Source organism: Heterodontus francisci, chromosome 15 (assembly GCF_036365525.1).
Source record: "Heterodontus francisci isolate sHetFra1 chromosome 15, sHetFra1.hap1, whole genome shotgun sequence".
NCBI lineage: Eukaryota > Metazoa > Chordata > Chondrichthyes > Heterodontiformes > Heterodontidae > Heterodontus > Heterodontus francisci.
The window spans coordinates 6,002,326-6,020,506 of NC_090385.1; the positions used below are offsets into that span (position 1 = coordinate 6,002,326).

General features: G+C 45.0%; 1 protein-coding gene across 1 annotated transcript in view; it reads left to right on the plus strand.

Annotated features, from left to right (window-relative positions):
- LOC137377474 (tripeptidyl-peptidase 2-like) overlaps window positions 1–18,181 on the plus strand; it is a 147,861-nt gene that overhangs the window by 95,588 nt on the left and 34,092 nt on the right. The window contains exons 19-23 of the mRNA XM_068047097.1: window positions 4,089–4,189; window positions 5,365–5,461; window positions 7,458–7,595; window positions 8,982–9,226; window positions 12,992–13,070. Of these exons, the coding sequence (XP_067903198.1) occupies window positions 4,089–4,189; window positions 5,365–5,461; window positions 7,458–7,595; window positions 8,982–9,226; window positions 12,992–13,070 (660 nt within the window). The remainder of the gene's footprint in view (window positions 1–4,088; window positions 4,190–5,364; window positions 5,462–7,457; window positions 7,596–8,981; window positions 9,227–12,991; window positions 13,071–18,181) is intronic.

Sequence of the window (18,181 nt, forward strand, 5' to 3'; positions counted from 1 at the left end):
CTGCGCTCTCGGATAGACAGAAAGATCCCATGGCACTATTTCAGAGACGAGCAGGGGAGTTATCCTCAGTATCCAGGTCAACATTTATTCCTCAGCCAACATCACTAAGACAGATTAGCTGGGGGGAGACAGTAGCATAGTGGTAATGTCACTGGACTGGTAACCCAGAGTCCAAGGCTAATGCTCTGGGGACATGGGTTCTAATCCCACCACAGCAGATAGTGGAATTTGAATTCAATTCATAAATCTGGAATTAAAAGCTGGTCTAGTGGTGACAATGAATTGTCGATTGTTGTAGAAACCCATCTGGTTCACTAATGTCCTTTAGGGAAGGAAATCTGCTGTCCTTATCTGGTCTGGCCTACACGTGACTCCAGACCCACAGCAACGTGGTTGACTCTTACATGCCCTCTGAAATGGCCTAGCAAGCCACTCAGTTGTATCAAACCGCTACAAAGTCTACAAGGAATGAAAACGGACGGACCACCCGGCATCGACGTAGGCACTGTGAACGACAACGTCAAACCCAACCCTGTCGGCCTTGCAGAGTCCTCCTTACTAACATCTGGGGGCTTGTGCCAAAATTGGGAGAGCTGTCCCACAGATTAGGCAAGCAACAGCCTGACATAATCATGCTCACGGAATCATACCTTGCAGACAATGTCCCAGACACCACCATCACCATCTCTGGGTATGCCCTGTCCCACTGGCAAGACAGACCCAGCAGAGGTGGTGGCACAGTGGTATACAGTCGGGAGAGAGTTGCCCTGGGAGTCCTCAAAATTAACTCTGGACCCTATGAAGTCTCATGGCATCAGGTCAAACATGGGCAAGGAAACGTCCTGCTGATTACCACCTACTGCCCCCACCCCCCTCCCCCCCCCAACCCTGGCTGATGAATCTGTGCTTCTCCATGTTGAACACCAGTTGGAAGAAGCACTGTGGGTAGCAAGGGCACAGAATGTACTCTGGGTAGGGGACTTCAATGTCCATCACCAAGAGTGGCTCGGTAGCACCACTACTAACTGAGCTGGCCAAGTCCTAAAGTCATAGCTGCCAGACTAGGTGTGTGGCAGGTGCTGAGGGAACCAACGAGAGGGAAAAGCCTACTTGACCTCGTCGTCACCACTCTGCCTGTCGCAGATGCATCTGTCCATGACAGTATTGGTAGGAGTGACCACCACCCAGTCCTTGTGGAGACGAACTCTCGTCTTCACATTGCGGGTACCCACCATCGTGTTGTGTGGCACAATGCTAAATGGAGATAGTTTACAACAGATCTAGCACTCAAAAATGGGCATCCATGAGGCACTGTGGGCCTTCAGCAGCAGTAGAATTGTATTCAACCACAATCTGTAACCTCATGGCCTGGCATATCCCTCACTCTACCATTACCATCAAGCCAGGTGTTCATCCCTGGATCAATGAAGAGTGCAGGAGGTTATGACAGGAGCAGCACCAGGCATACCTAAAAATGAGGTGTCAGCCTACTGAAGCTACAACACAGGACTACTTGCATGTCATATAGCGGAAGTAGCATGCAATAGACAGGGCTACGCGATCCCATAACCAACGGATCAGATCTAAGCTCTGCAGTCCTGCCACATCCAGTCGTGAATGGTAGTGGACAATTAAACAACTAACAGGAGGAGGTGGCCCCACATATATCCTCATCCTCAAAGATGGGGGAACCCAGCACATCAGTGCAAAAGACAAGGCTGAAGCATTTGCATCCATCTTCAGCCAGAAGTGCCGAGTGGATGATCCATCTCTGCCTTCTCTTGAGGTCCCCAGCATCACAGCTGCCAATCTTCAGCCGAAGACACTGAATACTGCAAAGGCTATGGGCCCTGACAACATTGCGGCAATAGTACTGAAGCCTTGTGCTCCAGAACTAGCCACGCCCTGAGCCAAGCTGTTCCAATACAGCTACACCACTGGCATCTACCTGGCCATGTGGAAAATTTCCCAGGTATGTCCCATGCACAAAAAGCAGGACAAATCCAACCTGGCCAATTACCACCCTATCAGTCTACTCTCGATCATCAGCAAAGTAATGCAAGGTGTCATCGACAGTGCTATCAAGCAGCACTTGCTCATACATAACCTGCTTACTGTTGGGAAGTTTGGTTTCCGCCAGGGGCACTCAGCTCCTGACCTTATTACAGCCTTGCTTCAAACATGGACAAAAGAGCTGAACTCGTGAGGTGAGAGTGACTACCCTGGACATCAAAGCAGCATTTGACCAAGTATGGCATTAAGGAGCCCCAGCAAAACTGGAGTCAATGGGAATCAGGGGGAAAACTCTGCTGGTTGGAGCCATACCTAGCACAAAGGAAAATGGCTGTGGTTGTTGGAGGTCAATCATCTCAGTTCCAGGGCATCACTGCAGGAGTTCCTCAGGGTAGTGTCCTAAACCTAACCATCTTCAGCTGCTTCATCAATCACCTCTTCCATCATAAGGTCAGAAGTGGGGATGTTTGCTGATGATTCCACAATGTTCAGCACCATTCACGACTCCTCAGATACTGAAGCAGCCTGTTTCCATATCTAGCAAGACCTGGATAACATTCAGGCTTGGGCTGAGAAGTGGCAAGTAACATTCGCGCCACACAAGTGCCAAGCATCGACCATCTCAAACGAGCGAATCTAACCTTGAAGTTTAATGGCATTACCGTCGCTGAATCCCCCACTATCAACATCCTGGGGGTCAACATTAACTAGAAACTGAACTGGACCAGCCACATAAGTGCTGTGGCTACAAGAGCTGGTCAGAGGCTGGGAATTCTGTGGCGAGTAACTCACCTCCTGACTCCCCAATGCCTGTCCACCATCTACAAGGCACAAGTCAGGAGTGTGATGGAATACTGTTGCCTGGATGAGCGCAGCTTCAACATCACTCAGGAAGCTCGACACCATCCAGGAAAAAGCAGCCTGCTTTATTGGCACCCATCCACCACCCTCAACATGCACTCCCTCCACCTCCGACGCATAATGGCAGCAGTGTGTACCATCTACAAGTTGTACTGCAGCAAATCACCAAGGCTCCTTGGACAGCACCTTCCAAACCCGCGACCTCTACCAACTAGAAGGACAAGGGCAGCAGGTGCATGGGAACACCACCACCTGTAGGTTCCTCTCCAAGTCACACACCATCCTGACTTGGAACTATATCGCCGTTCCTTCACTGTCATTGGGTCAAAATTCTGGAACTCCCTAATAGCACTGTGGGTGTACCCGCACCCCAAGGACTGCAGCGGTTCAGGAAGGCGTCTCACCACCACTTGCTCAAGCGCAGTTAGGAATGGGCAATAAATGCTGACCTAACCAGCGATGCCCACATCCCACAAATGAATAAAAAAAATTATCAGCTTGCTGTATTGGGATCTTGCTTTGCGCAATGTGGCTGCCACATTTCCTACATTGCAACATTGACTACTCTTCAGAAAGTACTTCATTGGCGGTAAAGTGCTTTGGGATGCCCTGAGGCCGTTAAAGGCGCTATAACAATGCAAGTTCTTTTGTTCCTAACACTGCTCCTATTGGATAGGTGTCCCAGAGCACTTTACAGAGCAGAGAACAAAATGAAGAATGGAAAGTACCAGGTAGAAAGGGGTCGCAGGGCAGAGTTCAATGCAGTTGTAGAGAAAAGTCTCCAGTGGTCTAAGAAAGAAAGGAGAGAGGAGATATCGCAGAGAGATTTGAAGAGAGAGTTTCTAGGGCAGAGGGACTGAAAATATCCTGCATATGAACAACTTGGCATTCAACAGTAGAGGAATTTTGCAAGAGGCAGTCTGTTCAAAAAGAAAAGCCACCCCAATCTTCGCAAGGCAGCAAGGGATGAGCAGCAAATACCAGCCTTGTCAGTGATGGCCACATCCAGAGAATGAATTTATATTTTAAATGAGTGTGTACAGGCCCAGCTTTATACTCTGAAGTACTGAAGTTGATTATAAATTGAAGTGGTGATGAGTAATGATTGCTGTTCAACAGGAAGCCTAACTGTGTAACAAAAGCAGGCTGTAAAGTTAACAGGCCTCATTGGAGAGGCAGAAATGTTAACCACATGTACGATTATTTCCTTCTAGCACGCATCGGAAGGCATTGTACGACTTGATACCACAGCTTCACTGAAATATGAGGAGCTCTCTCCTGTCGCGACCCTGAAAACCTGGGTCCAGACCCTTCGGTAATGTAATCATTTTACTCAATATAAATAACTGGGAAAATGTCAGTAGCCAGCTGTGCCTTAACGATGCATTAGTCTAATACGTCTTGCATGGTGCAGCGCTCCGTAAAGGCTTCGTATAGTACAGCTGTTTTTTTCAGGCTGTTCCTCATTGGCGGCTCTCTCACCTGTGTGTCAGAATAACGCGGGTTCAAGTCCCATTGCAGAGAGGTGAGCACATAATGTAGGCTGACACTCCTAGTGTAGTGTTAAGGGAGTTGCGGTACTGTCAGATGTGCTGTCTTTCAGAGGAGATTTTAAACCGAGGCTCCATCTGCCCCCCTCAGGTGAATGTGAAAGATTCCACAGCACTATTTGAAGAACAGGGGAGTTCTCCCCAATGACCTGGATGATATTTATCCCTCAACCAACATCACTTACAAAACAGTTTATCTGGTCATTACCTCGTTGCTGTTTCTTGGAGCTTGCTGTGTGCAAATTTACTGCCGTGTCGGGCAGCCATAAAGGCAGGGCTAAAATGTGGCGAGTCGAAGAGACTTAGCAGTTGGCAGGAAAAAAGACAGAGGCGCAAGGAGAGAGCCAACTGTGTAACAGCCCAGACAAACAAATTTTTCTGCAGCACCTGTGGAAGAGCCTGTCACTCTAGAATTGGCCTTTATAGCCACTCCAGGCGCTGCTCCACAAACCACTGACCACCTCCAGGCGCTTACCCATTGTCTCCCGCGACAAGGAGGCCAAAGAAGAAGTTCCAATGTTACACAGTGACTGCGCTTCAAAAGTACTTAATCGGCTGTAACAGGCTTTAGATCGTCCTGAGGATATGAAAGGCGCTATAGAAATGCAAGTCTGTCTTTTTAATCTACATATTTCTGTGCTAATGATGAATTTCCCAAGATGTTCAGACAGTACATAGCATGTGGCTCAGTGTTTAAGACAGATCAGCTTAACTTCCAGGCTATTTTGGCAATGTTTCTTTGGAAGTTGATTTTATTAATCAGCTATGAGAAATGAGACATTCCTTTTCCAAATCAGGATCCAAGGTTGGAGTTGACTTGATTTAATGCCGAAATGAACGCATTCATGTTTTTCAGGAATGCTGAAGGACAAATGTTTCTGTATTTCGTTGCCTGGGTCTAATTATTTGAAATTATATTCCAATAATAATCTTTCTACAGGCCTGTGGATGCCAAAACAAGACCCTTAGGCTCCCGTGATGTCCTGCCCAACAACAGACAATTTTATGAGCTGGTTCTAACCTACAATTTCAACCAGGTAACTGCTTACAGTTCAGTTGAGAATTCTTCCTCAGTATATTTATTTATAGATACAGCACTGAAACAGGCCCTTCGGCCCACCGAGTCTGTGCCGACCAACAACCACCCATTTATACTAACCCTACAGTGATCCCATATTCCCTACCACCTACCTACACTAGGGGCAATTTACAATGGCCAATTTACCTATCACCTGCAGGTCTTTGGCAGTGGGAGGAAATCGGAGCTCCCAGCGAAAACCCACGCGGTCACAGGGAGAACTTGCAAACTCCGCACAGGCAGTACCCAGAATTGAACCCGGGTCCCTGGAGCTGTGAGACTGCGGTGCTAACCACTGTGCCGCCCCTATATGGAGATTAATTTTGCCAACAGTGATGTGGATTATCTCCAGGAGGAGGAGGCTCCAAAAGTATCCCCATTCGGTGTTCTCCTTTAAGGGAGGATCTTTTTGAAGTCTTTTCTTGCAAGTTTTTGAACAACAGCTTGCATTTACACTCGTTGACTTCACTGGGGAAGAGAATTGAACAGGGTGTAAAACCAGGTTGTTGATTCACTATTGTGCAAGAATTTATACCCCCTCGAACTCCAGCTTTGAAAAAAGGCAAACGAAAGATGACCCAACACAGATACATAAAATCCTAAGTGGAATAGAGAAATGTTAATCCTGAGCAGTATTCAAGTTAGACTGCTGTTGCAAACCAAGAGACATGGGTATGAACTAGTGAAGGGCAAGTTGAGAACTGATGTCAGGAAGGGCTTCTTTCATACAGCTAATACAGAGTACGGCCTCTGTAGTGGAGTGAAGGGAAAAGCTCTAGAGTGATCCAAGAGATAGTGTTATGGGGCTGTAGGTTTCTTTGGAAGGATAAGCTACCTGGCTGTCACTCATCCGTATTTATTACATTCTCTTTTTCCACTTAGCTAACCATTTGCTCATTCAAAACTGCTGCTCGTATCTTAGCTCACAACAGGTTGCAATCACTCATCACCCCTGGGCTTGAGTTCAGATCTGACCACGCCTAAATTTTAAAATTCCCTTCCATATTTCCAAATCCTTCCATGGCCTCACCTCTTCCTATCATGTAACCTCCTCCAGCCCTACAACCTGCTGAGGTCTCCGTCCTCCTCCAATTCTTGCTTCTTGTGCATCACTTGGAAATGCAGTTGAAATGATGTCGCTCACCCTCTAGGTTACCAAGAGCTGGAAAGTGGAATTAGACTGGACAGCTCTTTTTCCAGCCAGCACCGACACAATGAGCCGAATGGCCGCCTTCTGTGCTGTGAATTTTCGATGTTTCTATCCCCGGTTTTAATTGCTGTACCATTGGCAGCCGTGCTTTCAACCATCTAGGCCCTAAGCTCTGGCATTCCTTCCCAAAACCTCTCCTCCTCTCTACCCCTCTCCTCCTTTACGACACTCATTTAACCGACCTCTTTGACCAAGCTTTTAGTCACCTGTCCTAATATTTCCTTATGTAGTTCGGTGTCAGATTTTGTTTGAGAATCATTCTTGTGAAGTGTCGTGGGGCGTTTTCCTATGTTAAAGGCGTTATATCAGTGCAGATTTTTCTTATCTTTGTGATAAGGTCATAACAGAGCTCTTCATTTTCAGCACTGTCCAGCCAGTTTTTGTTACAAAAAGTCTCCTCCTTCAACCCTTACAGTCCATGTGGTTGGGAATTCAAGGATTTTGATCAAGCGACAATGAAGGAATTGTGGAAAGTCAGGCAGGTGTGTGATTTGGAGGGGAATCTGGAGGCGATGGTGTTTCCCATGACTTTGCTGCTCTTGTCCCTCTCAGTGGTAGAGCTCACAGTGGAGGGAGTTGCCATAGAAGTCTTGATGAGTTGATGTAGTGAATCCTGCAGATTGTACTTAATGTGGCCACTGTGCGCCAGGGTACAGATTGAGTTCAGTTGAACAGGCTTCCTTTACAACTTGTACCATTCCCTGTTCAGTGTTAATTGCATTTTGTTTTTAATGTGTCACTGCAGGCAAAGTCTGGTGAGGTGACTCCCAGCTGCCCCTTGCTGTCTGACTTGCTGTACGAATCCGAGTACGACAGTCAACTTTGGATGCTCTTCGATCAAAACAAGAAGCTGGTGGGATCAGGCGATGCTTATCCTGACAGGGTAAGAGCAGAGGTTAAGGATGGAATAATGCAGTCTTTTTTTATTGAGCTGACTGAAAGAATCCTACTACAAAATTGCAAAATTATACTGGAGTGATGTCTTGGCCTTCTCCGCAAAAGGCACTTGTTAACGAATGTGCTATTGACGAGCTGACACAAATGGTTCTGACCTCAGAAAGAGGATCACTCCACTGCAGGAATGGAGTAAAAATTAGCCGTACCATCAGACTGCATTTCACACACTGACAGAAAGGATCCACTGCCGTCATAGCCGGGAGATTTTTGTAACATGGGAAGGAAGGGGTAGAGGGAAACTAAAGAGAGGAAGAGCAATTTTACAGGTGTGCAAGCTTCAATGGACTATAAAATAGAATTACAGGAAACCAGATGCCTGGAGCCCCAGTCAGAGCCCAGCTTCTCTGAAGGAGATGTGTAAATTGTTATTTTGTGCAAATACAGTCCTTAATACACTCAACTCATCACTGCCGTGATGGGATTTGAAATAAAAACAGAAAATTATGAAAACACTCAGCAGGTCCTGCAGCATCTGTAGAGAGAGAAACTGAGTTAACGTTTCAGGTCTGTGACCTTCCAGCAGAGCTAATTTGAATTTGCGTTCTTTGGATTATTAGTCCAGTATCACTAGTCCTGTAATAGTACAAGATCACTATCTTAACCACATTCCAGTTATACTTATACAAGACAAGGTTTTAAACTAAACTATCACTCACAGCTGGTCCCAAAATATCCCATCAAGACTCCAGATGAGGGTCCTCAACTCTCTGTTGGATTGATCTTCCACCATCTTTGATTTGTCAGCCAGGGTTCAGTGGGCAGCACTCTTACCTCTGTGTCAGAAGATTGTGTATTTGTGTTGGAGTTGAGTCCCACTCCAGCGACTGAGCACAAAAATCCAGGCTGACAATCCAGTGCAGTATTGAGGAAGTGCTGCACTGTCGTCGGTGCTAACTTTCAGATGAGACATTGAACCGAGGCCCCATCTGCCAGTAAAAGATACCATGGCACTATTTTGAAGAAGAGAAGGGGAGTTCTTCCTGTTGTCTTGATCAATATTTACCCCTGAACCAACTTCACTTAAAAATAAATGATCTGGTCATTATCACATTGCTGTTTGTGGGAGCTTGCTGTGCACAAATTAGCTATCACGTTTCCTACATAACATCTGTGGCTTCATCTCAAAACTACTTAATTGGCTGTAAAGCACTTTGGGACATCCTGACGTTAAAGGCGCTATAGAAATGCAAGTTTCTCTCCCTTTCTCCAAAAGGTGAGCCAAATTCTAAGTACTCAGTTTGAAGTGCACAGAAGGTGTTTCTCTTTTTTTCAGAATGACCCGTTCATGACAGGCTTTCTTATGTCTTCACAGTATTCCCTGAAACTGGATAAAGGGGACTATGTGATACGCCTGCAGATTCGCCATGAGGCACTGAGCGAGTTGGAGCATTTGAATGACTTGCCATTCCACATCAGTCGCAAGCTCCCAGCTCCGCTGACCCTGGACATCTACCGGAACCATGTCAACGCCCTACTCAACAAGAACAAATTTGGCTCCCTTACGCTGCCTCCAAAATACACCATTCCATTCTACATCAGTACATTGCCCGATGACAAGTAAGTGGTTGGTATAAGGTGGGCTTCACAGAACCAGACTCCGTTAAAATTTGGGAAGGTAAATGTACAATGTCTTGCTGATTGGGCATACTGACTCTGCTCCCAGCTCTCCAATGCATGCTTCTGTCAGGCGTGTTCCCATGCTGGGAGCAGCACTTGAGTTGTATGTATTTTTTAGAGAACTCAATTTTCGGTCATCTTTGTGACTGTCCCAAGTTTCAATTAAAAAAAAAACTTTGTTAATCTCAGTTGCTGTTAACTGCTGACTTCATATCCATGCACAGTGAAGAAAAGGTTTATGCAATTGACGTGTTAAATAATTTAATAAGTGGTAGCATAATAACTCGTATGCATGCATAAAACATGAAATAATGCATAATTTACAATCATCACGGTTTCTCAGTGGAATATCACTCCATATTTATTCTGTTGTTAGATTTTGTTCATTTATCTTATTTTGAAATTGCATTAAGGCACACCAGACCTTTTATTTCATATTATACAGAAAGAAAAAACTTGAATTTTCTTTATCACTTCTTCGCAATATTTCAAAGTACTTTGCAACGAGTGAATTACTTTGAGTGTACTAGTCACTGTCATGCTGCCAAATGCAGCAGCCAGTTTATCCGCAAATAACAAATGAGATGAGTGATCAAATAATCTGTTCTTGGTGATGTTGGCTGAGGGATGTTTTTGGAATTGTCAAGTTTAACAGAGCACCAATTTAAAAACACGGTGTGCACACAAAAAGGGAAAAATTGGAAATAACAGAACCATACAGCACAGAAGGAGGCCCATTGTGTATGTGCCAGCTCTTTGAAAGAGCTACTTAATTAGTCCCACTCCCCTGGTCTTTCCCCATAGCCCTGCAAATCTGAAATAAAACATGCCGGAAATAACATATCCGGTCCATCAATGTATACAGAGAGAAAAGACAGTTAATTAGAAGGGTTTTAATAGAGTCAATAAGGAGAAACTGTTTTCATTGGCAGGAGGGTCAGTAACCAGAGGACATAGATTTAAAATAATTGGCAACAAAGCCAGGGAGAGCTGAAGGAAAAAAAATTTGCAACGAGTTGTTGTGATCAGGAATGTACGGCCTGAAAAAGTGAAAGAAGCAGATTCAAAAGGGAATTGGGTAATAGTTGAAAAGGAAAAAATTGCAGGGCTATGGGGAAAGAACAGGGGAAGGTTCTGCTAGACTGGAAAATAGCGAATTGTAACTCCTTTATTCAAAAAGGGAGGGAGGCAGTAAGCAGGAAGCTACAGGCCAGTTAGCTTAACATCTGTCTTAAGGAAAATTTTAGAAGCTATTATTAAAGATGTTATAGGAGAGCACTTCGAAAAATTGAAGGTAATTAGGCAGAGTCAACATGGTTTTGTTAAAGGGAAATCATGTTTAACCAATTTATTGGAGTTCTTTGAAGGAGTTACATGTGCTGTGGGTGAAGGAACCGGTGGATGTACTGTACTTAGATTTTCAGAAGGCATTTGATAAGGTGCCACATCAAAGGTTATTGCAAAAAATAAAAGCTCATGGTGTAGGGGATAACATATTGGTATGGGTAGAAGATTAGTTAGCTAATAGGAAACACAGAGTAGGCATAAATGGGTTACTTTCTGATTGGCAAGATCTAACGAGTGGTGTGCCACAGGGATCTGTGCTGGGGCCTCAACTTTTTACAATTTATATAAATGACTTAGATGAAGGGACCGAAGGTATGGTTGCTAAGTTTGCTAATGAGACAAAGATAGGTAGGAAAGTAGATTGTGAAGAGGACATAAGGAGGCTACAAAGGGGATATAGATAGGCTAAATGAGTAGGCAGGAATCTGGCAGACGGAGTATAATGTGGGAAAATGCGAAGTTGTCCATTTTGGCAGGAAGAATAACAAAGAAGCATATTATCTAAATGGTGGGAGATTGCAGAGCTCTGAGATGCAGAGGGATCTGGGTGTCCCAAGTGCATGAATCGCAAAAGGTTAGTAAGCAGGTACAGCACGTAATTAGGAAAGCTAATAGAATGTTATCATTTAACGCAAGGGGAATTGAATACAAAAGTAGGGAGGTTATGCTTCAGCTATACAGGGCGTTGGTGAGACCTCATCTGGAGTACTGTATTTAAGGAAGGATGTAAATGAGTTGGAAGCAGTTCAAAGAAGGTTTACTGAACTGATACCTGGAATGGGCGGGCTGTCTTATGAGGAAAGATTGGACAAGCTAGGCTTGTATCCACTGGAATTTAGAAGAGTAAGAGGCAGCTTGATTGAAACATATAAGATCCTGAGGGGTCTTGACAGGGTGGATGTGGACAGGATGTTTCCCCTTGTGGGAGAATCTAGAACTAGGGGTCACTGTTTAAAAATAAGGGGTCACCCATTTAAAATAGAGATGAGGAGAAATTTTTTCTCTCAGAGGGTCGTGAATCTTATGGAATTCACTTCCTCAACAGGTGGTGGAAGCAGAGTCTTTGAATATTTTTAAGGCAGAGGTAGATAGATTCTTGATGAGCAACGGGGTGAAAGATTATTGGGGCTGGGTGGTAATGTGGAGAAATCAGTTCAACCATGAACGTACTGAATGGCGGAGCAGGCTCGAGGGGCCGAGTGGCCTACTCCTGCTCCTAACGTGTATGTTCAAAGAGACAGCACAGGCAGAGTGGGCTGAATGGCTACCTTGTGTTCTATATGATTCTATCGTTCCAATGTTTTGGGTGCAACTGTTCTGTCGAGTTGGAAAGAAAAGAAAGACATGCATTTATATGGTGCCTTTCATGGCCATCGGACATCTCAGAACGCTTTACAGTGTTGTCACTGTTGTAATGTAGGAAATGCGGCAGTTGATTTGCACAATCTTCAAAATAGTGCCATGGGTGCTTTACATCCGCCCGAGCAGGCCGATGGGGCTTCGGTTTAACGTCTTATCCGAAAGATGGTAGCTCCGATAGTGCAGCATTCCCTCAGTATTGAGCTGGAACTTGATTTTTGTGTTCAAGCCTTTGGTCGGACTTGAACCCAGAAGCTTGTGACTCAGAGGCAGGGAGAGTGCTTACCATCTGAGCCACGTCTGATACCTGACACACAGCAAAAGGAAGAGGTGGTGGGGGGGGGTAAGAAGCAGCAGATAGCCCAGTCACAGTGAGAAAGCTCTTTTCTAATATGCAGCTTGAAGTTTAGATTAGATTAGAGATACAGCACTGAAACAGGCCCTTCGGCCCACCGAGTCTGTGCCGACCATCAACCACCCATTTATACTAATCCTACACTAATCCCATATTCCTACCAAACATCCCCACCTGCCCCTGTATTTCCCGACCACCTACCTATTCTCGTGACAATTTATAATGGCCAATTTACCTACCAACCTGCAAGTCTTTTGGCTTGTGGGAGGAAACCGGAGCACCCGGAGAAAACCCACGCAGACACAGGGAGAACTTGCAAACTCCACACAGGCAGTACCCAGAATCGAACCCGGGTCCCTGGAGCTGTGAGGCTGCGGTGCTAACCACTGCGCCACTGTGCCGCCCATTATTCCACCCGTTAGTCTCCATCCTGTGATTGGAATATCTTCCATTCCTCCTTTCTCCCCAATCTAACCAAGGACCTGGCTTAGCTTTCATTTCTCAACTATTGCCTTACATTGAACTGCCTTTGCAGAGGCTGACTGACCTGCTGTGTATTCCCAGCATTTTCTGATTCCGGGAATGTTGCTATTTCAGTATTTGGTGTACAACAGGTGGAATTAATTTGCTCTTTTCTCCTCCAGAGTTCCCAAAGGAATCGAAATTGGCTGCTGCCTTATGGGAACACTCACGCTTTCTAAAACAGAAATGGGCAGGAAAGCTGTAAGTCTTGTTATTTATTCTAGTCGCACGGGCACTGTCCAACCTATCATCCTTCGATCTGCTTATCGTGTTTGTTCCTTAATGAGAGTTGACATCTGTTATTCATTCACACAGACAGCTGGCAGGTTTAGCTGTGTCCTGGTGCGAGTGTGTAGCACATGAGACCAAGGGTAGGGCATTCAGCCCCTCGAGCCAGTTCTGTCATTCTGTTCGATCAAGTTTGATCCAAACCTCAACTCTTTATTTGTCTTTATTCCATCTCGCTTTGTACCCTTACTATCAGAAATCTGTTTCTCTTAATTTTGAATTGATCCTCAGCATCCACAGCCTTCTGGGGGTGAGGGGGGATCTGGTAGGAGGGAGGGAGAATTCCAGATTCCCACTAACGTCTGTGGAAAAGTGATTCCTAATTTTATTCCTAACTGATCTAGGTCCAATTTTAAGATTATGTCCCCTTGTTCTGGTCATAGCAGAAATACCCTATCAAACCCTTTATAATTTAAACACCTTGGTCAGATCACCCCTTCGTCTTCTAAACTCAAGGGAATACAAGCCTAGTCTATGCAACCTGCTTTCATAATTTAATCCTTTTAAGCCGCAGTATCATTCTGATGAATCTGTGCTGTACTCTTCCAAGGCCAATGTATCCTACCTACCTTGTCATCTTACTCACCTGATTTTCATGTACTGGGGGAAATGTTGAGGTGACCGATCATAATCTGCCGAGTGAGAACTGCTCCCTGCTTTACTGTATCAATGCAGATAAGGAATTCCTCATTTCCATCTAGCCTCTGCTCACTGTAGGCTGTGTTTTTGTATCTTCATGCTCTTCCATTGCCACATATTTACAGTTCTCACCCTTGTATTTAAATCTTATCATGGATTTTCCATCCCTATCCCTGTGACCTCCTCCAGCCCCCGTTCCCAACCACCCAGACTCCTAGAAACATTCCATTCCGCTGACTGTCATTCACCCCACCATTGACGGCCATGCCTTCAGCTACCCAGGCCCTCAGCTCTAGGGTTCCCTCCCTATATCTCACCCCCTCTTTCTCCCTTCTCGACCCTCCTTGAAACCCCTCTCAGCCAGCTAAGCTGAGACCCCATCTGCCCACTCAGGCGGACGTAAAATATCCCAGAACATTATTTTGAAGAGGAGCAGGGGAGTTCTTCCTGGTATCTCTGCCAATATTTATCACTCAGCCAATATCACTGAAACATTTTCTGGTGATTAACGGCTGTTTGTGGGAGCTTGCTGTGTACAGGTGGGCTGACGTGTTTCCTGCATTAACAAGTGTGACTACATACTTCATTGGCTATAAATAGCTTTGGGGTGTCCCAAAGTCATGAAAGGCGCCATACAAATGCAAGTTAATTTGTTGTTCTGTGATTGTTCATTTTTTCTGTGAAAACTACAAACCAGGCACTGATGGCCACTGTCAGTAACATGTCCACTTTAAGATTAGCCGTCATCATGCTGCTCTGACCTAGTTCGTGAACTGTTCTGTTTATGGAATAGAGTGGAGACTGTCCCTTTAAGAGGGTGACATGATGTTTGCACAGAACAACTCTATTTGTGGCGTAATGGAACCTCCCCAGAGCAGATGAATCATTCTATGAACTAAACTGTACAACTGGTTTTTGTAGACACAGATGTTGAGTTCTGATTGTATTCTGTTTGTGTTTATGATTCATTCTGGCTGGTTAGAGATTTCATGACTGCAGGTGATTGCTCCATTAGGAAGTAGACTTCACGGTTCTGTTCACAAAGTGATTAATCAACCATACTGTCTGCACCTGGAAACTCATGTCAGGTTTTTGCTCATTTCTATAGCTCACTGAGGTGAAGCAGTACTTTACTGAGAACATAAGAACTAGGAGCAGGAGTAGGCAATTCAGCCCCTCGAGCCTGCTCCGCCATTCAATACGATCATGGCTGATCTCATCTCGGCCTCAACTCCACTTTCCTGCCTGTTCTCCATAACCCTTCAACCCATTTCTAATTAAAAATCTGTCTATCTTCTCTTTAAAATTACTCAATATCCCGGCATCCACTGCACTCTGGGGTAGTGAATTCCACAGATTCACGACCCTTTGAGAGAAATAATTTCTCCATCTCTGTTTTAAATCTGCTACTCCTTATCCTAAAACTATGACCTCTCGTTCTAGATTTCCCCACAAGAGGAAACAAACTCTCTATGTCTACTTTGTCAATCCCCTTAATCATCTTATATACCTCAATTAGATCTCCTCTCATTCTTCTAAACTCCAGAGAGTAAAGGCCTAAACCGCTCAATCTGTCTTCATAAGACAAACCCCTCATCTCTGGAATCAATCTAGTGAACCTCCTCTGAACTGCCTCCAATGCAACTACATCCTTTCTCAAGTAAGGGGACCAAAACTGTACACAATACTCCAGATGCGGTTTTACTAATGCCTTGTACAGTTGCAGCAACATTTCCCTACTTTTATATTTTATTCCTTTAGCAATAAATGCCAAAATTCCATTTGCCTTCCTTATCACCTGCTGTACCTGCAAACTAGTTTTCTGCGATTCATGCACGAGGAGACCCAGATCCCTCTGCACCAAAGCACTCTGAAATTTCTCTCCATTTAGATAATAATTTGCCTTTTTATTCTTCTGACCAAAATGGATAACCTCACACTTATCCACGTTAAAATCCATCTGCCAAATTTTGGCCCATTCACCTAACCTGTCCATATCCATTTGTAAGTTTCTTATTTCTTTATTGCAACTTACTGTCCCACCTATTTGAGTGTCATCTGCAAATTTGGCTATAGTACCTTCTGCATCCAAGTCATTTATATAGATTGTAAATAGTTGGGGCCCAAGGACCGAACCCTGTGGAACCCCACTAGTTACATCTTGCCAACCATAAAAAGACCCATTTATCCCGACTCTCTGTTTCTGTTGGTTAGCCAATCCTCTATCCAAGCTAATAAATTGCCCCTAACCCCATGTGATCTTACCTTGTGTATTAACCTTTTGTGCGGCACCCTATCAAATGCCTTCTGGAAGTCCAGATATACTACATCTACAGGATCCCCGTTATCCACTTTGCTTGTCACAGCTTTGAAGAACTTTGAAGAAACAGGAGCGTTTTTCCTCCAATACAAAAGCAAAATACTGCAATGCTGGAAATCTGAAATAAAAACAAGAAATACTCAGTAGATCTGGCAACATCTGTGGAGAGAGAAACAGAGTTAACGTTTCAGGTCAATGATCTTTCATCTCTGGCACCTGGTGACAACAGAGCAACAGCTTGCATTTATATAGCGCCTTTAAATGTAGTAAAACATCTCCAGGCACGTTACAGGTGCGTTATCAGACTAATATTTGACACCGAGACACCCATTGATATATTGGGACAGGTGAAAGAGGTAGGTTTTAAGCAATATTTTAAAGGAGGAGAGAGAGGTGGAGAGGTTTTGGAACAGAATTCCAGAGCTTGAGTCCCCAGGAGCTGAAGACACAGCCGCCAATGGTGGAGCACGGTGCATTCCCAAGCATGCAGTGTGAGCAGTCACTGTAAGGCAGAGCCTGAACCGTCAGTGATCTGTCCTTACGTCATAGTTCTTAGTACCAGATTTCAGGCTATTGACAGAACGTTGAGTCATTCAGCTTAAAACTGTTCTGAGGATTTGTGGGGGGGGGGGGGGGGGGTGGGGGGAGGTGTGGGGCATCCCTGTATGATACATATATAAACATACTACATGGGACCTCATTCCCTCCCGCCACCCCCACCCCTCCTTACCATGCTAAATTTCAAAGAAAGTGTCAGGTACCGAGAGGGAGCTCATATTACCACTGCAGAAACTGTTTGTTACAGCAGCAGCTGTAATATGCTAATAACTCAACAAATATGGGAAACTAACCATGATAATCAGACCCCAAGCCCACTCTGACCTTCTCGTGAGCACTCCTACCTACTCTAGTTTGAAAACCTTTACTTTAGTTCTGAGAGATTATTAGAGTCAGCCCTGGCTGCCCTTAAACCTTGCATCCCAGAGTTAAGTGGATATTGGGTCGGTTTTGGTGAATAAACTCTCCGAGCACAGAGCTCCGTATGGCAGGAGCACATATCGGGTGCGGAGATCGCTGAGAATCACTTTGGGCCCAACTGATATAAACAATTGCCATACTCTCCCAATAATGGATACTCTTCTCTGGGAGAGCTGCTTCATGTCTCTGGCGTGGGACGTGAGCTCATGACCTCCTGACTCTGAGGCGGGAGTGCTATCCACTGAACCACGGCTGACCCCTAAATACAGTAATACAGGAGCAAAAATATTGCAGGTGCTGGAAGCCTGCCAAAAAAACAGAAAATCCTGGAAATGCTCAGTAGGCCAGGCAGCATCAGTGGAGAGAGAGAACCAGAGCTAACGTTTCAGAGTCAACAAAAAAATCTTCGACCTGAAAAATGAAGTTTGTTTCTGTCTGCACAGATGCTGCCTGATCTGCTGAGTATTTCCAGCATTGTTTTTTTTATGTCGAAATATGCTATTGGCAGATTTGCAATTGATGTGGTTTACATGGACTTCCCAGGCTTGTCAGCAAAGTTAGAGCCCTTGGAATTACTGGGACAGTGGCAGCATGGATATGAAGTTGGCTGAGTGACAGGAAATAGAGAATTGCGGTGAAGTAGTGGAATGAAGGAAGGTGGAGTTCCACAGGGGTTGGTGTTCAGACCCCGGCTTTTCTTGATCTATATTAATGACCTAGACTGGTTGTGCAGGACACAATTTCAAAATTTGTTTCCCAAAAATTGGGGAACAGATCGGCGGTAGTAAACGTGACTCCAGGATGGTGTGTTGCCTTCCTGGTGCCAGGGTCAAGGATGTCACAGAGTGGCCACAGGACATTCTTCTGGGGGAGGGTGAACAGCCAGAGGTTGTGGTCCACATTGGCACCAATGACATAGTTAGGAAGGGGGATGAGGTCCTGAAAGCAGATTTTAGGGAGCTAGGAAGGCGATTAAAAAGCAGGACCTCAAAAGCAGTAATCTCAGTATTACTCCCAGTCCCACGTGCGAATGAGCATAGGGATAGGAGAATTGAGCAATTGAACACGTCACTGGAGAACTGGTATA